The sequence below is a fragment of the Scophthalmus maximus genome, chromosome 1 (assembly GCF_022379125.1).
Source record: "Scophthalmus maximus strain ysfricsl-2021 chromosome 1, ASM2237912v1, whole genome shotgun sequence".
Classification (NCBI taxonomy): domain Eukaryota; kingdom Metazoa; phylum Chordata; class Actinopteri; order Pleuronectiformes; family Scophthalmidae; genus Scophthalmus; species Scophthalmus maximus.
In genome coordinates this window covers 23,322,696-23,348,134 of record NC_061515.1, presented here as the reverse complement: position 1 = coordinate 23,348,134, position 25,439 = coordinate 23,322,696, and the positions used below count along the sequence as shown (strand labels likewise).

The 25,439-nt window shown below is 46.3% G+C and overlaps 1 protein-coding gene across 4 annotated transcripts in view; it reads left to right on the top strand.

The window, feature by feature from the left end:
• LOC118299130 (receptor tyrosine-protein kinase erbB-4-like) overlaps positions 1-25,439 on the top strand; it is a 226,021-nt gene that overhangs the window by 196,414 nt on the left and 4,168 nt on the right. For 2 of the 4 annotated variants that reach the window (XM_035622606.2, XM_035622598.2), the window contains exons 21-27: positions 11,637-11,798; positions 13,359-13,434; positions 13,630-13,776; positions 16,687-16,784; positions 16,918-17,088; positions 18,714-18,999; positions 19,981-22,084. In XM_035622606.2, the coding sequence (XP_035478499.1) occupies positions 11,637-11,798; positions 13,359-13,434; positions 13,630-13,776; positions 16,687-16,784; positions 16,918-17,088; positions 18,714-18,999; positions 19,981-20,816 (1,776 nt within the window). In that variant the 3' untranslated portion in view covers positions 20,817-22,084. Of the gene's footprint in view, positions 1-11,636; positions 11,799-13,358; positions 13,435-13,629; positions 13,777-16,686; positions 16,785-16,917; positions 17,089-18,713; positions 19,000-19,980; positions 22,085-25,439 lie in introns of those variants that run through there. The other 2 variants (XM_035622616.2, XM_035622625.2) reach the window with 2 other exon arrangements.

Below are 25,439 nucleotides of genomic sequence, written 5' to 3'. Positions count from 1 at the left end.
CTCGTCCTTTTACTTTATTTCCTCGTGTTTCTTTCCTTTCCTCCACTTCTCTTTCTTTCCTGCCATCATTTCCTTACCTTTCCGTTTTCTTCTCTAAACGTCTCCTCTCTCATCTTCTTCCTGTTCACCCCTTCCTTTTGTTTTCCTCAATCCACCTCTCCTCCATTCACTCGAAAACAGCTTCATGTCCTTCCCTTTTACAAACTGTCTGTTTCCATGGCTGCCTTGTGCTGGGGTTAACACAGGTCAAAGTTTGCCCTACATCTCCTGGTACATTACTCACTCCAGGCCACACGTCCTCAAATGACTCTGTGTGCACGTGTGTGTGTGTGTGTGTGTGTGTGTGTGTGTGTGTGTGTGTGTGTGTGTGTGTGTGTGTGTGTGTGTGTGTGTGTGTGTGTGTGTGTGTGTGTGTGTGTGTGTGTGTGTGTGTGTGTGTGTGTGTGTGTGTGTGTGTGTGTGTGTGTGTGTGTGTGTGTGTGTGCGTGCGTGCGTGCGTGCGTGCGTGCGTGCGTGCAAAACTAGGATCTTCTCAGCATTTAAAAGACCGCCTTCTCCCCATTGTGTCTCTTTCCATCTCTCCCTCTTGTCTCCATTTTTACCCTCTTCATCACACTAACTGAATCTTGCGCTATCTCTCTCTCTCTCTCTCTCTCTCTCTCTCTCTCTCTCTCTCCCTGTCTCGTTCACCCTCTCACACACAGTATACAGTGCAGAGTTTTTTTTTTCTTCTGTTAGGTTTTGGATTATTAATGGAATAATTAGGTTTGGGATGTATTTTAATGAACAATCAATCACTGAATTAAATATGGGATCGGATCTGAGTGTATGTGGGGCTACGGGACACTTTTAATTTGGCTCTCCTCCCCTCTTCTTCCCTCTCTCTTTCTCCCTCTCTCTCCGTCTTCCTTTCACAGTCTCTGTCCTCAGGCTCAGTATAATGAAAGTAGAACAGATTCAGCGAGTAGTTGTCCTGTCGGTGAAATGATTGGCTCCGGCACTGAAGCCAGAGTCTGGACCAGTCTTGATTGGTTTTCGAGGGGGACTGGAGGTGGTGGATGGCCGCTGGGCCGTGAAGGCTGGTATCTGGGTCACACTCGGGCCTTTGGGTTGGTGACAGGTGACAGGTGGGGGTGTGATTTGTGTAAACACACCCACCAGCAAAACTGGACTGACATTAACACAACATGCCCTGCAGGAAAATCCTCCAGGTGGAGTTCGGAGCTCCGTCGCACAGCGGCTCCGGACAGTATTTCACAGATTGACAGCGCTAATGATGGAGCAGGACGTTGACCTTAAATAATTTCTCAGGGGCGAGCTCAACACTGTACTATGTTGTGGTGAAATATGCATGGGGGCATGTGTGCAGAAGCAACGATTTGTTAAAATTGATGGTATTTGCTTTGAGTTGTGGTGTGTATGGAAAACTAAGCACGTACAGGGTCAAGAGAAATACTCCACCGCCTTTACACATACACAAACACACACACACACACACACACACAGTTACAGTCAGCAGACATGTCCTGCCACTGCTTAGTCAGGGAAAGGAAAAGTTCAATCTCTGGACTCCTAAATTTGGTTCCTGATGTTTGGCCCCTCGTGTGCATCCGTGCGGGGGTGTGTGTGTGTTCAGATTTGAATCCTGTGGTGCCTCCCCCCGAGATGCCGCCACCCGATGGCAGGAGATCCAATCTGGTCAAGCTTATAGTGTGGAGCCCTCCGCGTCATTCATTCCGCCGCGAACGCTGCTCTGTTTTTTTCGCTCTGTGCTGAGCAAACACATCTCGACTGCACTCATTAGCCGGGGCCTTAACACTTTCTTTCCCCCTGCCTCCCGCTCTACCACCCCCACCTCCGGCACATATCCTTCATGTGTCCCTCCCTCACTGGAGGATGGATTTTATGTCCTTGCTTTGCAAATAGTGTGATTTTGAACTCGGGCTGTCGAAAATCCAATATGTTGTTTTCTTTTAACCGTGACCCACATTTTTGTTGCCCAAACATATCCAAACTTAAAGTTGATGACAAACATTTAGTATTTTTTTCCAGACTCTTCAGTCTTTCTCAGTTCATCATCGATGACAACCCTAATCCCCCCTGGTTCTTTTCTGCAGTAAACACACCAGTAAACTTTTTCTAAAATTCAGTTGTCGTGAAATATAATCCTTACGTGACAGCAGAACACATCACAGGAGCCTTGAGATGGGTTGAACTGGGCCAACCAAACACGTTTAGTGCAGATTTTCTGTGAAAGAGGTTTACAAACTGACTGGAAGCACTCATTGGCCTAGCAACAAAAAGGCTACAAGCAGAAAAACTATACTGGTTTTGACGTGTTTAACATTTTTTATATTGTGCCCCTTTTCAATGCAACACCACGTCAGATCCTTGTATGCAGATGTCGGTGGGAATTCAGAAGTGAACATCCCCTTTGGTGTATCTCTTAATGCTGCAATACATGTGAACTTTTTTTTTCGGTCTCCATCATATTCCCCCTCTTTTGTTAATTACCCTCGTACATATTGATCCATTCTGCATCTCTATGTTATATGTACATGTGGAAGATTTCACAGAAAAACTGATATTTAAGATTTGATACTGAATTGAAGGTAAGCCTTACTTTCTTAATATTATTCTATAACAACACACGTTAGAGCTCGCTGCCCTCCTTTAGCTATGACGAAAAGGTGTAATGGCAGGAGCAATTAACTACAGAGCAATGGAAACCGTCTGCTCTGCACTAAAGGCAATTATGATTATCAACCTGAGAGTAACACGGCTCCTGTCAACGGCATCCGTTTTATATTCCCGTTAACGGCTGATGAGCGAACGCGATGCAGCCCGGAGGTGAAACATGTTTTTCTCCTCGACGTATTTATCATCCGCATGTCGAACATGTGCAGGAAATGGGGGGAAAAATGTCTGACGCGTGTCAGGGAACATCAGAGTCCCGGCGTCCGTGAATGGATTGATAGAAGTTGAGTGACATGCGGCAACGGAGCGCCTCGTCAAGTCTGAATCTGTTATTTTTTGGAGGGTGGGGGTTTAACATTCATGAAAGCTATTTGTAGCAAGAAAATAATAATTTTCACTCTTGACCTTGGAAATGGTAGTATGAATAAATAACCCGCAATGAATGTGTCTTTACAAGAGCTTTCAACTACATGAAGTATGAGTTTGATACCAACGTGTCGGCATGAAAGCATTCAGTCCACGTTTATTCTTGACCTTGGAAACAGTCGTATGACATAATAGTCACGACTCAAGGTCAACTGAAACATTTTTTTTCTGGTGCTCCAAATTGTATCCTAGATCTGTCAACGTGATGAATCATATTGACTTAAAGGGCAAAAGTTGGAAATAGTTGGACACTGACAAAGTGGTCCACAACTTTCAACCATATCACGCAGTCTTCCTCATCAGGCAAAGTTTGAAAACAAGATATATATTTTTTAAGCTTTTTAGTATTGCTACAGTTGAGTGCAATTAAGCAAACGTTTTGCTGATGAAGACCATGTGAGAGGGTGGAATTCTCCAGAAAAGAAACTAGTAAGTGTAACTTGAGGTCATCAAAGGATCGAATAAATTATTTTTATACTTCACTTGTACATTTAAACTGGCTGAAAAAGACGTTAGAGTGCAGAGCAAAATTGATGTAGAGTGAATGATTGATAGTGCCACCTTATACATCCAGTCTCTTTTATTCTAGTCCACATTTCCTACTAAAACACATTAGACTAAGTTATATTGAATTTAATACTGTCAGCAGGCTGTACGGCAGTGATCCACGTTCAGCACTTCATTTCCCCGGGGCTTCATTAATAATGCAGTCCAACAATTCTTTGCATCTCAGAGCTCGTCAGGAAGCACATCACGCCGCGATTACCAAACACCGCGACGCATAACACTATCCTGGCTACATCATAAAAAAAATAAAAAATAAAAACCGATGTGCACCCTGAGCAGTTTTCCCCTTCCTCCATCGCAAACTCATTTACAAATTTGAACACACACACACACACATACACATACACAGACCAGTCCTCAGGAGTAAGGACCGAACGTGTCCCTGCTGATTCAACAAAATGAGGAGACAGGGTGAAGGGAGTACGAGGCGATGAAGAGAGCGGGCGGTGGAGGGATAAGCCCCCCGGGTCTTTCTAATTATCTGTGAGGATCAGCAGTGCTCAAGGATGCATAAGGGGAGGGATTTGACTGCCGGATCCACTGGGTAGGAAGGGCCTGATTGTATCGGTCACCTCTCTCCATACACACACACCATTATTCATGACGCCCGGAGCCGAAGGCTCATTAGACACAGGCATATGCGCTCATGCAGATGAACGGCGGCGGGCTGAAAATCCGCGGGGATTCTCCTGCGACGCCTCATGACCATGTGTTTCCGAGGTGGGCCCACAGCTGAAATTTTTTTTTTTGTTGTTGTTCTATTAACAAGGCCTACAAATGTTATTTTAACAAAACAAACACACGACCATTCCACTAGTTTCCGAGACAAATCAATTTTACGCAATCAGGTTTTCATTTTCTCGACGCCAGCGGCCTTATTGTAAACACACAGGATGCAGTTAAGGAGGGAAGTAATGGCATTTTGTGTGTCCACCCATGTGCAGTCATGCATCCTTATACGTATCATGTGCATTCACATTAACATGCATGTGTCAATATCCGCAGAACAATATCGCCGTCGGCCAGTGGTGCAGGTGGAATCAAGAGAAGTCCGACCGCCTCTCACCGCGATAATCCTCGGCTGCGATTAAAAATTAGAACTTCTCAGCGTCACAGCGGGTAGCAGGCAAATTACAGGCATTACTGTGAAGGTTGAGCGCCGCAGCGAGCGCCCAGCCCGGCGATCAGCCGCCTCAAAAGAAGATCAGACGTCTTCACTCTGCCCCTCCTCTCCGTTCGGCGGGTTCACCTGTGGAACTGAAGAGGCGGCCGAGCTGTCAATGAAACCCATCATTACTGCCCTCGCGGCGTTGCCCACCGGCTCATCGCGAACGTCGCGGGATCTCACTACAGCACCGTTAATTGAAGGCTCGTGTAGCGTCGTCTGCCGCTGCGGAAAACAACGGATTCGATCACAAGAACAATCGCCTTGAGGAAGCAGAAACGTTGTCTTTAATCGGGATGTTATCTCACTGTTTTCCCCTTTCGAATTCCATTGCAGCAGCCCGGAAAATGTTGACATTTGCTCATGTAAATTCACCAGCAGTGGTCTTTCATTGGCTGCACAGTGACATTTTGGAAGGATCTTTCCATCCCAAAGGGGAGCCGAGATCATGGCGACAAGAGCTCAGATACTTGTACGTTTGCTTCTCTCTCTTGAGGCGTCAATGATTGAAAATGGAAACAGGAAGACATCAAGCGCAAGGACAAGTTCCTGCACTGTTTTTGAAAGAGGATTTCACCCTCGCTCGCTGTCACTCGCTTTACTCGCACCCCTCCGACTGCACAACCATTTACACCCGTGAGATGCACACGCTCGGGGACACACTCTGCTTAGCTCGGGCTGATAGATGGGCCCATTTCTCCCCGCACCGTGGTTCCAGAACGGCTGAATGCAGAGCAAATGGGCCCGTGCCCTGACTTCTGCAACAGCATCACATCCACCTGGATTGTTCGCTAACCATCCGAAGCATCCGGGAGATGCGGCGCGGAGCCTGTTGGTTTCTGCGGAGACGAGTCGAACAGTAACACCAACCGTGGCCCATTCTTCAAACCTTCCTTTTATCCTGCATCTTTTGGAGCCGAACCAGGCTGTAAAATAACAATAATGAACTTCATTTATTTCGTACCTTTCAAAAACAAGCAATAAGGTGGTTTACTGGTTGAAAAATGAAGAATTGAAGGCAAATGTTTCAAAATCACACATCTTTAGACAGCAAAAATCCTTCTGAGATCAGGAGGAGAAAAAGAGAAACTTAAGCAAAAGATGAAAGAGTTTTTAAAGTTAAAGGTGGATTCAGATGCCAAGTCCCAAGAAAGCACGAGAGAGATTTAGAAGAGTATACAGCGCTCGCCAGACGGATCTCCTCAGGGAAATTGTTCCAAAGAGCGCGGGGCCCTAACAGAAAAGGACCGGCCAAATACCGTTTCAAAAGATCTGGAATGCACTTTGGTGCAAGTCCTGAACAAGCCGTAACGTACCGGAAGCCAATAGAGAGAAGCTTAAATTGGAGCAATGTGGTCTATATAAGATGCGTTTATGATTTTACCTGAATACAATTTGGAATTGATGTGTGCTCATGTGAATGGATGCTCAAAGAGAGGCTCGTCTGGACATTGGCCGGCTCATTCTCACTCCTATTTGTTCTCTTTCTCACACACACACAGACAAACACACACACACACACACACACACACACACCAGTTGTTTCCGCACCCATGCTTTGTAGACTGCCAGCTCTGTGGGAATGCCTTCCATTCTATCTCCTGCGCAGCACACGGCGCATGACAGACGACCACCTGCGCCACCTGGGCGAACCATTGTGCGCGCCCCTTATCGCGCCGGTCCCAGTCCTCGGCGCGCGGACGGTCCCACATTGCTCACATTGTTGCTGCCTCTTCACCCATTTTTTTCGGGGGTGGATGCGGCGCCCCCTTATCGTCCCTTCCGGAAACAGACACCTCACCTTCTGGTTCCTGTGAGAAACGGCGCGTCCTGCCCCGCCCCCCAAATAGGTTTCTCGACATGAATTCTAATGAGATTTAAGATTTAAAAAAACAGAGATATACACTGTGCACTTGTTTGTGCCCAGGAGTCATTAAAACTATTTAACTAGCTGCCCACTGAATGATCATGTTGCCTGGCAACAAACTTGAAAAAGTTGTTCCAAATTAAATCTGCAGCTGTTTCATGTTAACAAATTGTCAATGTTTGTAATATATCAGACAAATACCACATCTGCTGAAGGCGTGGGTTGAATACATCTCCCACTGTAGTCCATCATGTCCACCATCCTCTTTCTCCACTTACCGTCCAACCGCTCTCCTTTATACTCAGCATCTTTTATTCCGCAGCATCTTTCTCCCCCGCTGAGGCGCGCCTGCTCCCCGCGGTTACCACACCGCTCCGCTCCTTTTTATTCATGCCTGGTTTCATCCTCTTCTTCTCCTCCATTACTTCGGTCTTCCTTTTCTTCCTGTTAAGGGAGAAAGCGCTAATCTGTCATGGAGCAGCCGTGACCTCGTCTGCTGCGTGCTTTAGAAAGCTTTTAGCCTCTGTAAACAACTCAGTGCTCTTCAGAGATGAAAAAAAAAACATCTTAAGAGCTGGATAAAAATGAGATTTCATCCCGTCTAGGAGCCGGAAAATGAATATGAGGAGTAACTATCCGTAACAAACCGCATCCTCTCTTTGCTGGAACACTTAAAGCCTTATTTCCAGCATATTAATTTCAGTTCAGATTCATCACCAGTATTTTGTTTTCAAAGCTTCACGAGTTGGACGTGAAGACGGCAACCGGGGATCCTGCTGGTCTCTTTGCCGGCTGTCAGGTGCAAAATCAGGATCTGCAATATTTGTCTTGCACACGACATAAACGAGGAATTTTGCTGAGGATCTCTCAAATTTTATTAGGACCGAGATATTTACTGAGAGAGATATTTTATTGTTGGAGCATAAACGCGTCAGTGCTCTCGCGTGATTGATGCACACGCACACACAAAAATCCACTAACACTGATGTACAATATCTGTAATAAACAATAATTGATTGAATTAATCGCAAGGCAAGCTCTATTCAGGCCATCTCATTGTTTATCATCAAACTGCTCACGGCCGAATTTATCAGCCTTTTTATTTATCATTTTCAAAAGACTGCTGGCAGTGAGCTAATGGGTAAAGTAAAACGAAGCAGTGTTAAGTGTCGTCATGGTTACCTATAGTTTAATATGCTTTAAGCATCACATTTGGTTTGATATTTAATGGTGCCCCTCGGAGTTTCCTTGTAAAAAAACAACTAAAAGTGATGTTTACAGTTTGTGTCACTCAGCAAATTCCTTTAAAAGTTTGAAACCTGCACAGTGTGCTCCCATGTTTGTTTAAACACCTTCCTCCTTGTCCTCATCCTCCTCCTCACGCTAATACTGATCAGAATCCCCACAGGGTGTCTTAACACCTTTTTTTAGTTTCCTCTTGTTGAGTCATAAACAAATGGCGGTAGGTTTTTGTGAGATGTAGGGCTGCATTACTTGTTTAAGAACTGACGATGTGTCATGTCTCTGTCGCACATCTAAAAGGTGGTTAATGGTTGAAATCACTGCTGACCTCACCTAAACCCAACTCTTGGCTAAACAGCAATTGAAAGTTGCATGAAGTATAATCTTCTAAACTGCTACGGCAGCACTTGATGCACTGAGGTGGTGAAAACAAACCCCCGGTGTCACACGGGTGTGTGGCAGCAGCGCCGGCAGGCTCCTTAACCTTAAAGCACCAGTGCAGCACACAGCTCTCTCTGCGAGCTGTGAGAGCTGGGTTCAAGTATGTGTTTTCCGGAAATGTTGGACTGAACCGAAGTGAACTGAACAAATGGGCTGCCGTCATTGACCATGACCTCCCGTCTGTCAACGGTGGCAGTTTGTTCAAAAATTAAAACAAAAAGGACGCGCCACTTCATCAGTTGCAGTGAAGCGAACTTCATATTTGAGCTCCTTTCCCACAATAACTCAAAGGGGCAGTACGCGATTCTGAAGCAATACACGTTTTGTAAAAAATCTTTTTTTTGGGGCCTAGTGCATGCTTACCTCCCACCTTCTTTTCCAAGTCAAAGGTCCTGACATGAGCCTTTCACGTGGATTGATAGAGGCCGCACACCTGCGAACTTTTCCGACAGAACGTCACATGAGCATGACTGTGGCTTCGGCTTTGTCGTTAAATCATATTACCCCCGTGCATGTAGTTTTCTCATCTCATGAAAGGGCTTCGTAGGAAGTTTTCAGCGTTTCAATGTACTGCGTAAGGAGTCGAGACAAGATGCGTTTCCCTTCTGTCTTCACGCATCAACACATACATCATCTCTCCTCTAAAAGTCAGCCAAAAGCGTGCACGTTGAACCCCTTTGAGTGCAGCAGCCCAGTGGTAGGTCTGATGTGCCTCGCGGCAAATCCTGCGTCTCAGACAGCTTTGCTTTTTTTCCGCAGAAAAATAATGGCTGAGAGAGAGAGAGAGAGAGAAAGTGAGGGAGAGACGCAGGTACTTAACTCCTTCACTACGCTGTTGTTGCAACTTGCTGTTAGCAACTTTGCACAGACACTTTCCTCCAAGACTAATTCATCTATTATTAATTGACCAACATGCATAAAGAGCAATGGGGAAGCTCTTAAAGTGGTGGCAGGGAACAGCTCAACCTGTCAGTCATACAGAGTTCATACAGTATAGGTGTTTGGCTGAAGGCTCAGCAACAGTTTGCTCAGTCATGGTGTTCTAAGTAAACGATTATGTTGTGCACCAAACATGGCAGGTCTAATTACTTCCTCTGCAGATTCCCGAATGAGCTACAGGTTAAGTAATCACAAATTATCCCATTCCTCTTCCGTTTTTTTTTTTTTTGTGTGTTTTTTTGAGGACGTCAGGACTCCGGTGGGTTTGTAACACTTAAGCAGTGTTAAAGTAGCACAATCAGCGGGACCCTCTTGACCTGAAACCAAGGCTGCCCCCACGTCCTCCACCGGGACGCCGGTGTTTACCGCCTGGACTGGCTGAGAATGAATTGGCTCCTTGAGCTGCTGTACATCCACCGCTCGCCTGTCGGTGCGATGGCCTCCCCTCATTGCCCCGTCACTTTAAGTCTAAGTGTATTAATGGACTGTGTGGGCCATTGATTCCTAATTCCTCTCGACGTCGACACCGGGGATAAATATTGCGTGGCCCGGTCGTCTCCGGGCTTATTGTAATCAGCGTTGTTATTGATCGCCTGCCCCAAACCCCCCAGAAGTAATCTATTTTAAATACACTTTCAGTCAAAGGGGATACTGAGGCCTACATTGTTTCATATTGGAGAGGGGCACAGAGTGAGGCAGCAGGAAGGTCGACAGAGACACAAACAATGCGAGAGTCACCAAGTGTGTTCCGTGAAATATGTCTTTCTTTTCGCATAGGTGGTCTCAGGGTGGTCTCTGTCAGCGTTTGTGCGTGTGTGTCTACTTGTCTGTCACCACGAGGCCGGCGGATGATGGATGAGGGCTCAGCCAGCGGCGAGCCAGACGTCGGCACTATCGATTTATCCTCACATTTGTCTGGGAGGAGGCGGCGCGCAGCGGCTCGTCACGATGAGCATTTCAAAACAGTGTGGCTCGATACTTGTGCACTCTCTCTCTCTGTCAAACGCACACACACACACACACACACACACACACACACATACATTAATACAGTATTTTCCCCATAAGTATTTCAAATGGGCAATGATTCTTTTGCGCCAGTGGAGCTTGGTAGAAATTTTTCATTGTCTGCTGAGTACAATGACTGTGTCCCTCTTCACTCAGGTGTTTTTATTGATCCAGCTGCAAAGTGGCATCCACTTGTTTAACATCCAGTCTAATACACTTCAACTGCTCCAACCTTGTCTGTCCGCCTGCCGGCCTGCCTGCCGGGTGCCGCTCTGCGCACGGGAGGCGGGGAGTGTGTACGTGTGCGTGTATGATGAAATGCCTGTATTCCCGAAGAAAAGCTGACACGTGTATGTTTGTGTGCCTGGGAGCTAAGTGAGCGTATTCTCTACCTGTAGCTCACGCACGCCTGCGCAAATAGGTTTTTTGTGCGACTGTCACAGAGTCCTTGCCGCGTCCAGCCCATTGAGCAACAAATTAAGGCTGCAAAGCAAAGTTGCCATTCTCTCCGCTCAAGACTTTGTTTTTGTTTTTTGTACTTTCCCCCTGACTTGCTTTGCTCATGGGGTGTTCATAATCCACGTTAACAAATTGGAAGTACGCCCATTGTTCTCTCCGCCTAGCCACCTTGAAAATAGCCCCAATTATCGGGGACATGGACGCGGACAGAGACACAATCTCAGAGAGCCAATAGACCATGACTGAACAAGATTACACTTGAGTTGGACACGTATTAAGAAGTAAATACCGATGTTGGGCACTTCAAGTCCAACGTAGCTAGTTCCTGCTATATCCTGTATTATCTGCAACATTTAGAAAACCTCTTTCTCCATTTAACATGCAGGACCTGAGAGAGACTAAAAGGTCAAAAAAAATCTGCGGACAGTCTCGAGTGTTTCCTGGATTTTCTGAATGCATGTCAATGTGATGTCAGATAACTGCTTCTGAAAAACCTCAGAGTTTTTTTTCTTCTGTTCTGCTGCACTCGTTAGTCAGAGTTTCTGACTTAATGCCATTTCCGGGAAAGCTGCCTGTGAATCCCCTGCGTCTCAGAGTCATTTACAAGAGGCATGATATCAGTGACGGATTGAATCCAAACGTCCCTGTAGGTGTGTGGTTAATGATGATGACAGTTATGACAATCATTTTTAATGTTAGTGCTAGCATTTACCGCATCGACGATCTCAGGCTGCTCCATTCGTGAAAATGATGAATGTCTCCATGAGAGGATTCATAGTCTCCTCTTAACCCCCCCCCCCCCCTCTCTCTCTCTCTCTCCCTCAGGGGATGATGTACCTGGAGGAGAGGAGGCTGGTCCACAGGGACCTGGCCGCCCGCAACGTGCTGGTGAAGTCGCCCAATCACATCAAGATCACCGACTTCGGCCTGGCGCGGCTGCTGGATGCCGATGAGAAGGAGTACAACGCGGATGGGGGCAAGGTTGGTGTAAGTGGAGGCGTGTGCACGCTTTTTTTGTGTGTGTGTACAGTGCAGTCGTGGATAAAAAGTACCACCAAAGAGTAATGAAACAAAAAGGTCAGTGGCCAAAGTATTCGTAACAGTTGGCTCCGCCTTACTAGATGTTTGCCGTGATGCATAACTTTATATGTTTTATCAACCGAACGTGGAGGAGAGCAGGAGAAGAAAGAAAAGATTTAGCCATCTTCCTGTTTCCATATCAGGCGAATGGTGAATTACCACAAACTGAAAATGCGAGTTTATCACATTAAGCATCTAAGTCTCACAGGGAATATATGAGATGCAGAGAATGCAGTTCTCAGCTCGCGATGAAACAGAAAATAAATGTACTCTGCGTGTGACACAGGGTAACGTCCTTTTAACAATTTCAAATCTGCGAAAACTTCCGTGAACTTCGCCGTGGGTGGAAGACAATTAAGAAACACTTCATCCGAACAAACAAAGCCGGCCGCGCATCCACTCCGGTTTGTTTTGTTCCGGGACCCGGGCTGCATTAATCAGAGGGCCCCTTCCCTCGCCGGAGACTCACTATGCAAATTGTTCTGATCAACTCGCTTTATTAAATTGGCTTGTTCATTGTTGCATCTATTCAGCTGGAGGCCCGAAGGTAGCCACTGCATCTTGAGTGGGAGTTATTATCTCTGCGCACGAGAGAGAGAGAGAGAGAGAGAGAGAAAACAGTATTTTCATAAACCAGACGAGTTTGATGCAACCGTCTGAGTGATTGACACCGTGTTGGTGGTCACTGATGACTCGATAAATGAGAGCTGTTGTCAGCACATCTGCATGTACGCCATGAAAATAGACGTGCCGTTGGGAGGTTAAATCAACAGAGATGAAAGTAGGAGGCACTGTATCTTGGAGGCACTTGATTTCCCCTCTTCCTGCTCATTACCCCGAGGAGCACGTGTATGTCGGGCTGGGGGGTCGGTGGCGGCGGCGGCGAGGACTACGCTTTAAATGCCTGGTGTGTGCATATGTGCGTTCACACGCAAAAGGCCAGATAATTGCCTTGTTCAGTGGGCTCCGCAGCAGAGAACTCCCCCTCTCCAGTCAATATGGAAATCACATGCATGTTAGGATACGGCGACGTGCGCCACCGTCCTTGTCCTCGTCCGGAAAGTCAAAGAAAGCTCGTTGCAGTTGCTGCTTCGCAGCGGAAAAACCTACGGGCTGTTGAGGTAATCGGAGATAAATGGCCAGCACAATCTCATTAAGCATCTTAAACAGGCGTGTGCACTATCGATGATCCCCGGGGTGGGACTGAAGCCAATCAATCACAGTACTTGAGTAATATTGAGCATGGCAAAACTATGGTTGAAAGCATTGTCGATTTCCCAATATCTCACAAACACTGGATAAAAAGATGGGCCAGCTGCGGAGCAAAATAACATAATGTAAAATTGCTTGCGAGTCAGATGGAAATAAATGTGATAAATGTGCAGGTAATAATTCACGTGTCCTTTTTTTTTTTTTTTTGCTTGATGCATCTATAAAATCCTTCTGTGTCTGTCGGTCTCTCTTCAGATGCCCATTAAGTGGATGGCTCTGGAGTGCATTCACTACAGGAAGTTCACCCATCAGAGTGACGTGTGGAGTTACGGTGGGTGCTAAAAGTGTTATGTGTAGACATAATGCTCGTACCTGTGGGAGGAAACTAGTCAGCGACCTGAAATCCTGTTTCCTTTATTTCCATTCTTCCTATTTGCATCCTCGTCCCCTTATCTGCATCATCTCTTGTTCCCACTTTCTCATTTCTAACTCTCCGTCTTGTTCCTTCTCTTTCTTTTTCCCCAAGGTGTGACCATCTGGGAGCTGATGACATTCGGGGGCAAACCGTACGACGGCATCCCCACGAGAGAAATCCCCGACATCCTGGAGAAAGGGGAGCGCCTGCCCCAGCCGCCCATCTGCACCATAGATGTCTACATGGTCATGGTCAAATGTGAGGAAACAAACGCACTTGCACATGCTTAGACACAGAAAAAAATCCCCAAAACAAGCATTCGTCTGTAAAAGCAGGGTGTCCTCAGCCTGCAGCCTTTCTTCTTATTTTGTCGTGTTCGGCACACTGTGATGGTTGGACAGTGGGTTTGACGCCACCAGCCAACATCAGCACAGCAGCGTGCGAAGGTGGGGCTCTATAGAAACGTAGCGACTAGGTTACACCGCTGTCCCCATCTCCATCTGTCTCCGCTGTCCTCAGGATTTATAAAGAGCTGCAGGTCTGTCTGACCGAGGGCAGGCACAGACTACACACACACACACACACACACACACACACACACACACACACAGAGAAGACAGGAGGAAGCGTGCGCCTCAGCTGCACTCTCTCAATATCTGGCAGCGCAAAAAGTTCCCATTATGGAATCAAAAAGCAAAAAGTTTCAACTCGTAAATCTCGAAATCTCCCAGGATCAGCCAGTGAGGCATTATCTTTACCTATAGTAATACAGTAACTCATAATTATTTTTGGTTGATTAGATTTTTCTGAATTGATGGTAATTAGTTCATGATGTAAATGAAGTGCAGGTTATCAAAAAGTTATAGTGGATTGTGTAAATATCACACCACCACATTAAAGTAAAATTGCAAAATTGCAATAATAAATTGAGTGTAAATTTGCATCACTTCAATTTTGTTCAAAACAATTAAAGGAATAGTTTGACATTTTTTGAAAGTCTGGATTTGCTTTCTTGCCAAAAAAAGAGGATGAGAAGATCGGATTTTGCTTAGCATGAAGATTGGAGACGGGGGGGGGAACCACTAGCCTGGGGCTGTCCAACGGTCCAGCACATCCACGGTTTTATAGCTGAGATGTTACATCTCTTGTACGAAGGCATAAAAACGTCCGTGTTAACGCGTGGAACACATTGTGTTCCATTTTCATTGTTACATCATGTTAAAACACTGCTGGAGCTGTCACGGGTGAGTTGCAGTTTAATAAAACAGTTGTTGTGTTTTTTTAATATTTATCCGGTAAAACGTTATGTGAGCTCTGGGGCTTTGATTCAAGGCTGAAAAGATGAAATAAAACGCAGACACAGAAAACAGAATTGTGTTGTCGCACAACTGTGATGAGCTTCTGGTTTATGGTGTGCAACATGCAGGCCTGTCCTCACCAGGGTCTCTGCCCACTTCCTGGTCCGTGTCATCGCCCATCTGGGCTTACAACCCCCCCCCCCCAGCCGGAGCTCCCATTACTCTCCCTCCAGCCCGTACAGCTCATCCAAAAAAGAACCCTGCCTTTTCTTCACCCTACCCGATTTCTCCGACGTCCCTGCCGCCATGCTCTCCTTCCCCTGGCTGAATCCGCAGCCCTGGTGCTGGTGCAAATGGCTGTAGAGTGATCCACCCTTGCAGATTTCCAGGAAGCAGTCCAGGCATACATGCCAATCCATGCTGTGAGCTCCTCCAGCTGACGGCTGCTCGGCTGTCCCTTGTCCCCGGCACCAGTCTGGTCATGCTGCACCCCAGCTACCCTCAGCTGTGGTGGAGCGACTTGTCTCTCACTCCCCGTCCTCTGCTGACGGCTGGAAAGCTCTTGAAAATGTCCTCACGTAAAAGTCTCCCCACTGACTTTTTTCTTTTTCCCCCTTAATGATTTTGTCCTTTTTTTTGCTGCACAAATATTGTATGTACACTATGAATATGCTTCTGATCTTTGACAGCTTGTTACTCTATAAATTTTAACTTGCACTCATTGTGATTCAACCCGCGTGAGGGCGACAGCGGAGTGCTTAAAATGCCAAGTGTGTTGAAAGAGAATGATGCGATCCAACTTGGAACCCGAGATCAGAACATATTCCCGCGACCAAAAAATGTTGATCCAACCGAAATGTCATAATATCTAATTGTTTATGTCTCCAAATGAAAAATTATTGCCAGTGGCTTTTGACGACAATCAAAAGCCAATCCGCCAATGCCCGGAAACCATTCAGCATAATAACGGCGCCAGCTAAGTCTTTCTGTCCTCCTGGAGGAGGAAAATACATTTTATGAAATATCTTTTGACAATAATATTATAAATGCTGAGATCGAAAGGATTCTTTCAACCCGCAAGCGGCAGAAATGCGTGAGGGTTGTCGTGTATGCCTGATCAATAGGACATATTAATGTTCCATTTTCCATATACAGTTGACTGTAAAGTTCAGCTGGTGATCCCTGCAAGTTCTCATTTTTACCCACAGTGCAGTGCTACACTCACACTGAATAAGCATCGTCAGGTGAGCTTTACCGCAGCGATCTGAGAGGTCTGTCGCGGGGTCAAAACTGAAGACACGGTCACGCCACCACCATCGAAAGCCTGAGGGAAGCTCAGCAATTGGCCACGTTAATTCTGATTCATACAAACGCTTTCCCTTCCCTAATCACTACTTCTTTGTTGCTCTTGAGCAAGGCTCCTAACCCTCAAAATGTATTAAACTCTATTAAAAAAAGGGTTTATTTCCAAAAGCTTCCGATACATTCATATAGTTATAATCTCTTTTCCATCCCAACCTCTGAAATATATTGCTGTTATTTTTGTACCCATGCATCCAGCACGGTGACGGAAGACAATGTCCGAGCTTAGAGAAAATGAATTATGAAACACTGGAAATGCAATAGAAGGTCAAACGCAGTTGTCCTTAAGGAAAATGGCAATAAACTGGCTCAGAAAGATCAATAAACTTCGTTTTCTACTCAACTGTCAGCTGTTGTGGGAAACTGAAAAATACGCCCCGTGTACAATTCAATGTGTTTTTGGAGATAATTCTTCACACACCTCCTTCATCCAAAAACCCATCCCATCTATTTCCTCCCTTCCTCTCCAACCTTTTGTCTTGTCTTTCCCTCTCTCCTCCTCCCCCAGGCTGGATGATTGACGCGGACAGCAGGCCCAAGTTCAAAGAGCTGGCTGCGGAGTTCTGCAGAATGGCCCGTGACCCCCAGCGATACCTGGTCATCCAGGTGCGTTCGGTCTCACTACGCTCACAGTCGAAGCGTTTCGATAACAACATTCTGGCAGCGATGTGCGTCAGCTAACTTAAGTTAATCAGGTTGAGTAAAAAATGTTGATTATGTCACGTGTGCTGCTGTTCAGGGGGACGACCGCATGAAGCTCCCCAGCCCCAACGACAGCAAGTTCTTCCAGAGCCTCCTGGACGAAGAGGACCTCGACGACCTTGTGGATGCTGAGGAGTACCTGGTGCCTCGTGGTTACAACATGGCTCCTCAGTCGTATACCACCAGGCCTCGAGTTGACTCCAATAGAGTAAGGACACTCGTCAACATTAAAATATTTAAACATTTCGTAATTACGAGTTAAGGAAAACAAAAAAAAGGGATTATAGAACAACAGGTGGGTTTGATAAGATTCTGTGTCTATAGAAGGGGCGTTGCAGATCTCTGCCAGGACCCCCGGAGGATGGTGAGCAAGCCTGTGTCTGAGGACCGTACAGTAGCTTGGATGGAGTATACAGGAGGGGTTGAGGGTGTCAGACAGTTCCCGGGGGGGGTCAGGGCATGCAGGGATTTAGAGGTGAGCAGTCATTTTAAAAGCATACAACTTAAGTTATGATTTTATATTATTCTCCTTATACAAAGACTAGACTTGAGGTTTTTTTTCTTCTCTCCGGTCAAAAACTGGCCAACTCGCTGTCCTCTACGTGTGCTCAAGGTGGCTAAGAACTTACAATACACTGAGGATTTCCCTCCGCTAATGGCCCACCTCCATCATTTCTTTCCCAGTGTGTGTGGCTTAAATCTGGACTCTTTATGCACCAGCTCCCCCGGCCCAAGGTTTCATTACTCAAGAGCGTCACACGCAAATAACACACGCTCTCTCTTTAAATGCCGTCGCCGCTTGCTCATAGACAATGAGATGCTTGTTTGCTCTGCTGCATGGACCGCGTGCCAGCTCCGCAGCTTATGCACCCTTACCCACATGACCTGCCCGTTTGCCGACGGCTCTTCGTTCCCTGGCGAACACAGACACACCCCCCTTCGAGGAGACACGCACAGCAATCCATCAAGGGTCTTCCGTGCTCAAGGTCAGCGGCCCTATCACAATTTGAAAACTCTTTTGGATTTCGCCGTCCAAATCCCCCACATGCCCAGACCGAGGAGCAAATTCATTCAAATCCAGCGGCTGGCTAGTCTTTGCCGAGGGAAGTTAGTTATTCAGGTTGCACCGCCGCAGACGCAGTCAGATACAGACGATTATCTAATCTGGGCTGATTTTCTCTCACGCTCACACTTGAAAAGAGCAGCGGATAATGAGTGGCTTTGAAGAAGGGATGAACAGAGAAGTTTGGAGCGGGCGGAAGCTGATTGCGATGGAGGGAAGACAGTGGGAGTAGGTGGACTGATATGACCCCGGGACATTTCCTTTTTTTTTCCTTCCCTGTGTTTTGTTGCTCCGCTTTCCTGTAATTGCCGCTCCAGTGCGAGCAGTTGGCAAGAGTGCAGAGGAGTAGGCCTGGGTTAAATAGCCCACGGCAAGCAAAAGCAGCACCACAAGAAGCCCGTTTGCTTGTATTTTTTATTTTTTATTTTTTTTTGTTCTTTTCTGAGGTTCAGGTGTTTGAATTGTAGCTTTGCCTGGCTGCCCCTCACACTCCCTTAAGGCTGATGACTACACCAGTAGAACTTTGTCTCAGAGTTTTACCTTCAACGGGCAGCTGCACTGGTTAAGGCTCACTTCCTTTGCTGCAAGAGGCATACAGATGGCATATGTAATTTTTTTTCTTTTTTTTTTGACATTCACACCATATGTGTCTGCTGCACTGTAGACATCTTTAGGTTGGCTTTTTAAACAACGTTGTTCCAGCTATTCAGAGTGGTTTAAACCAGTTACTGAGTAACATCAGCTTACATTATTCTTGTCTCCCACCTCAGAACCAGTTTGGCTATCGAGACGGTGGGCCGAACCCTGTGGACGGATCCGCGGTGGGTGCCCAGGCCGGCCCGAACCAGGAAGCAGCAGGTGGCTCGGGTCCAGGCCTGGAGGACCAGCGCTGCAACGGGAGCCTGCATAAAAAGAGCCTGAGTCAGAATGGGGCAGAGGACAGCGGGGGCCAGAGGTACAGTGCGGACCCCACCATCTTCCTCGGGGAGAGGACGTCCAGGGGGGACACGGATGAGGACGGATACATGACCCCCATGAAGGATAAGAGCTCCTCAGGTACTTAAACTGACACACAAAATAAATGTTGCTTAATTTGCCTAGTAGTGACCCTGATAGGTGAGTCGGAGCACTGAGCACATGCAACAAGCAGAATTGTTGGACGTTGCTTTACAGAGGCTAAAATAACTCCAGGTTTAAAACTTTATAACACTTTATAATGAGCTCATTTCATTGTAATTTCTCACAAAGATACACAAGTGCCGAGAGAGGAAAAGTCTACACCGCAATCTTTTTGGGCTGTCCCAGCGACAGAAACACAATTTAAATGTAAAACAAGTGCGTTATGTATCTGCCGTGAATTCCAGCCCAGTGTACCTTTTTCTCTGTTCTCTCGTCTCTTTGCTCATTCACAGAGTAAATACCATCTCTTGTACTCCATCCCTCCCATCATTTCGCCCGTTCGATTCATTTCATTCCATTTAATAAAATTCCCACCGAGCGTCTGCCGACAGCGGCATGCGTCCACGGCTACCACGGAGTCATGTTTCGCTCTTTTATCGTAATTCAGTCCATCAGCTCTGCTCTTGCGCTGCCGTCTTTGATTAGAGAGCAGCTCACGATATAACAAAAGCCTGGAGCAAAATGCATCTGATGCAATGTCAAGGAGCGGGAGAGTGGGCAAAATCAATAGGCTTTGCGCCCCACTATTACAGCACTTGGGAGCAGTGAAGAGGGGTCATTTGCTGGCATTTTCACCTCCGGCAGATGGAGTTTTGAGTGCCAAAGAACTGCTGGCAAGTTGCCCTCCTGGTCCTGAGTGGCTGCCATTATCGCCATAATCATCTTCATCTCCATCTTTTTCTCCTCATTAGCCAGTGATCTATTATTCTTCAATTTCCATTTCTTTTGTTTTATATTCTCTTGTATTCTCTCAATTTCATTTCTTTGGCTCTTCTCTTAGTCTTGTTCTCTCACAAACTATTTTCTCTCTCTTATTCTCCACACCCCTACCCTCCCTTTTTCTGATCCGTGCTACAGAATACCTGAATCCTATTGAGGAGAACCCATTCGTTTCGCGACGTAAAAATGGCGAGATCCACGCCTTGGACAACCCAGGTTACCATAGCACACCCAACAGTCAGCCTAAAGGAGAGGATGAGTACATCAACGAACCCCTTTACCTCAACACCTTCCACAGCCCCGCCGAGCTGGGCCTGGAAGCCCTGAGAAGAAACGGTATGCCCCTTCCAAGCCAGGCTCCTTCCATCTCAGCAACGACCTCAGGCTCCCACCTCCCGCTCACTATCCAGACCAGCCTGCCCCACTACCCTCTCCCCACGGCCCAGCCCTCTCCATCTGGCATGCCGTGCCTCCACGGCCCACCAGCCCACATCCTCCATGCTCACCACACCGTCAAACCCGCAGGTCAGCCTGGCAATGCAGGTGGCGGCTCCACCACTCAGAGCCAATCGGGAGCGACCGTCCAATCCGAGGTGTGCCAGTCTGGTGCCCTGTCCACCCCGGCCACAATCGGGCACAGCAGCCTGCCGGCCTACCAGAGCTACGGAACCATGCACCCTGCCAGCCTGCTGAAGCATGGGGGACAGATGTCAGGTAAAGCCAGCGGGAAGAAGCTCAAGGTGACCTTTGACAATCCGGAATACTGGCAGCACAGCTTGCCCCCCAAATCTTCTAACCAGGCAGCCCCCGATGGCGCCCAGGGTGGTTCCACCAACGCCAAACTCTTCTATAAGCAGAACGGACACATACGGCCGGCGGTAGCTGAGAACCCGGAATACATGACGGAGTTTTCCCTGAAAGCTGGCACCGTCCTGCCACCTCCACCTTACCGACAGCGGAACACCGTGGTCTAGATCCTTACATCTGACAAAAAAACGTTCCTCAATCTGTCTCTATCCTCCAACAACCCTGACATTCTCTCCTGTTCCACCGTCCCACAGCGAGAGGAGCAGATGCGACCGGAGCTGCCCCCGACTCTTTCCGATAACGCGCCATCTGCTGTAGACTGTAGCAACATCAGGAGGACGTGGACGGAACCCAAACAAGCAGACCCAAGTCAGACTCGCGCGCCTTCACTATATCCAGTCCATTTCTTTTTTCTGTAGATAGAGACTGCACACCGTGTCACGGAGAATGTGAAGGGTTATGGTAGTTTCCAGCAAATAACAGGCACATGGCGGTCACACAGCAGCGGACGCACGTATTGTCCTAACGCGGTAGACAGCTACGGCGTCAAACGAGACTAAGGACGTGAACTCACTGCCAGCCACTGTGGTGTCACATTCATGGGAGGAAAAAGATGTGTTGTTATTCACTGTTTACCAGTGACTGAACGATATTCTGCTAAGGGTTTCTGAAGTCAGCAGATATGTCAAATATGGTTTTGTGAATGACCAGGTAGAGTGAGGGGAAACAAAGAGAAAGATTTAGTAGGAATAACACGACGAGACAGGAGCACTGAAAGCTGATCAATCATATTCAGTCTTTTTGCCGATAGGATTTTACTGTACGTTTTTTTTATTTTTTTCCATTGAATCTGTGAAATTCACCTCATCTTTCTACTGTAACTGTGATACTGTGACGGCCAAAACTACAGTGATCTCTCCTCACCCGTTCCAAGTGCAACCGTGCACTTTTAATGTGCCCGATAACACACAAGGACGACCGCTGTTTTGTTGTTTTTGCTCGTCTGCTGTCAATTTAGAGAAAAAAGGATCAGAAACAGCATTTTTCAAGCCAAAGTGTGTGAGGGGAAAAAACACACTGTCGACATTTTTATACACTGGATGCAGCATCTGAAAAGATGAATTTTTATACACTGGTTTATCCCATTCAGATCTAGAAGCTCAGTTCGATGAGTAAAGGGTGATTTGCCATGTGAGTGGGAAGGCAATTAGGGAAATTGCTGTATCTCCTGAATAGTGTCATGAGGGCATCCATACAGCCGCTGAACTCGACATGTTCACAGACGGAGAGAGTGAGGGAGAGAGCGAATCTACAAAGAAGGCGGCAAAGATTCACACATGCCCCCTATTGAAGGTCTCAAGACAGCACCAGCAGAGCACAGTAAAAACATACTACTTGTGTGTGTGTGTGTGTGTGTGTGTGTGTGTGTGTGTGTGTGTGTGTGTGTGTGTGTGTGTGTGTGTGTGTGTGTGTGTGTGTGTGTGTGTGTGTGTGTGTGTGTGTGTGTGTGTGTGTGTGTGTGTGTGTGCGTGCGTGCGTGCGTGCGTGCGTGCGTGCGTGCGTGCGTGCGTGCGTGCGTGCGTGCGTGCGTGCGTGCGTGCGTGTAATTACATACTGTACTAGCAGGCTGGTTTGGCTTGGTCTAAGATGGCAATGCAGACCTGCACAATTTCAAAGCATTATAATACATAATTTCCACCAGAGGTCAATACCACAACTGTATTATAACTAAATTTTAAAGATATATATTTTAATGGACGTTATTGTCCAAAAGTTTGAACTTGGCAACCCGCCAACCTTGTCGACGTGAAATTTCATTCAAATTCAACTCATTTGCAAAAGCTAATACATTTTCTGATTGTTTTTTATTTTTTATATACGTTAACACAACGTGGGACGTTGCAAAATAAATTTTGCCACCAACGTATTTCATTATTTTAATGTATTTAATTTAATATTTAATATATGCTCGGAGCAGCTACAAACACATCTGGACTAGGTTAGGGAAAGATGATATCATACAGAAAGAAAGAAAAAAATCCACAGTGACTTGAAGCGTGAGACATGACAGGTTTGCTCTTATTACAATTGATCCGCATTCAAGAGGCAAACTCTGGTCTCCCAGGAAACAATGACATATTGTGCCACGACATCAACAATTTCAAACTACAACGCCTACTTGTCATCTTTTTAGTTGCTTGTCACCGTTTGCTAAATCATTCTTTTTTTCCCCCCCACAGTAGCTTGTTGTTAATATCAGCAAACGTGCCAATTGACAACAGAGAGGAGATCATGAAGTTGTTATTTTCTTTTCTTTTTCATTTCAAGTGCAGCTGCAAGTTGTGAATTTGCACTTTTCCAAACACTGGATTTGAATGAATGCAATCAGAGTTTTAGTCAATGTTCGACCATGCATCGCATCCATCAGGACGTACAGCTTCCCTTCGCCGTCAAACACGCACGCCAATTAAGTTATACCCACGGGTAGAGCACTGATTGCCCCTTTACGCTCAAGACAGCGGTTCTAACCCTCACTAGTGATGCCTCTGCGGGAAAACTGCCAGTCAATGCTGCTAAAAGTGCTGGTGTTACAGCCATTGTCTCCTCAGCCAAGCCATACAGGACCCGAATGCTTGATAATAAACATTTTGTAAGTCGCTTTCGCCTCAGAAGTTGTCCTGCGAGTATATCTCACTGGCGTCACACGCAACAAAGGGTTTTGTCTTTCTGGAACCCTGAGCGAGATTTTCGTATTATTCCATCCATTATCTGCAAAAAACTTCCACATCGACTCTGTCACCGCTTTTTTCATCATTCTGCTGCGGCGGAGCCCTGTACGAGCTGTTTTTCTTGTGTAGGGATATTTATTTTCACATAGTTTTTTTTATTTATGTGTGGGAAAGTGTTCGTCTGAGTGTGTGCAATGCTGTATCTGCTTGTCCTCCCCATCGAGCACTTTGATCAAACTAGCGGGTAAGAAAAGCAAGGACATCCGCCCTTCGTTACTGAAATATTCAGCTTGTTTATCTGGCACGTTTACCGCTTCAGAAAGAAAAACGCTTTTGCAGAAGTCAAGGGGAAGATGCCGCTGCCAAGAGAGCGTGAGGAAAACACACATTTTAGGTGGTACTGACCAGTTTGAAGAATGTCCTTGTTTTTTTTTTTTGTTTAGTTCAAACAGTATTTATAATGCTGCTTTTGATGATATCATGATTATTTGATGAGGGCGTATTTTGTACTCCATTTTGGAGCTCTAATTTAATGAAATAGAGACGGCATTTAATATCAGTGTGAAATATTTATGGCCGTGTTTGAGCTTGTTTATACTGAGGGATGAGAAAAGAAGCCCAGATCTGGGCTTCGAGAAGGAATGGTGGTAAAAAAAAGAAAAACACACGCCTTGGTTTTTTTGCTCTCGTTTGGCCTAAATTATACTGCGGACCCCGGCAAAATGTGTTTGAATCAGGAGCAGATTGCAACTCTGATGAGACGAGCGGCCTCGTGTGCTCTCGAGAGGACGCCAGAGTATCCGAGTCACTCAGCAACCCCCCCCCCTTCGCTCTTCCTCCAATCTCATCAAGATCCAAGTCTGTCAAGTATTGTTTTTGTCATCCAAAGGTTTTTTTCTTGGTGTTTTCCTTTTTGCAGAATGTCATCTGTCCTCTCCACTGAGTCGTCTCATTTCTTGTTTCAAACCTCCTTTTGCCTCGGATCTGTTACCTGCTGCTATTTGTCTCGGCTCTAAACACCTCTCTTTGTTCGTGGCAGCTCGAGAGCAACTGGTGTTTAGGACTGATCACTTTATCTATTTCTTTATTTCTATCTTTTCTCCGTTTCCTCTCGGGCCAAGGGGCAGAGTCATGTAGCCGCGTTGTACTGAAGTGAATCCTTCAAGTGTGTCATCCTCAGCTATCGTACCGGCTGCGACACACATATTAATGTAAAGTACAATATCACCCTGCATGGTACCCAAGTGTTTTACTGCCCTCCACCTTTGTATCTCCTCATCGGTAATGACATTATGTTGCAATTTCTGGACAGCGTGGGAGGAAATAACCAGATATTTTTGACTGAATTCTCTCGCACAAACTGGCTCCACGGTTTGTTTGTTTGTTTTTGTGTATAGTACCCTATATAGTCTTTTTAATATTGAGTTTGGGTTTTTCCCCTTATTATCAAGGATTGCTTTTTCTGCAAAGAAAAATAAGACTTGAATCAACGTGGTTACTCGTCATTGGTTCCTCACATCCCGACCGCACAAATCATCGCCCATGAGCGGACGCCATTCATTTCTCCGTTGCAATTATCCAATCGGTGTAAATGTACAGAATCTTTTGGATTTCCTCAAAAAAGAATTATCTAACACACTTCAACAAACAAATGTGAATAGTATTTTTATAAAAGCACTGAAATGGCCGACGTGGTGAATTTGTAAATATGGGAGGCGATGCTTTGGATTTATATGGTCTTCTCTCCGACTGCTGTTTTCTCCTGCTTATAACAACTTGTATAAAAAAGGAAAAAAAAAAAGAGCTGTACATACATTTATGTAAGTGTACCTTTTGACTAAAGGGGATTTGATTTTAAAAGTGCTTGTTGTTTTTCCCATTCCCATGTGAATCTCTGTTTGGTGGCATTGTGGCTGTCCTTGTGAAACGTTTCAGTGTGTGGTGACGGACGGGGCGGTGGGCAGGGCGGTGGGCAGGGCGGGGCCAGCGCGCTCGTTGGATTCGCCCCGGTATCTCCGTTTTGCTTCCCCTCGCCCGCCACACTCCATTCGTCAGTAACGA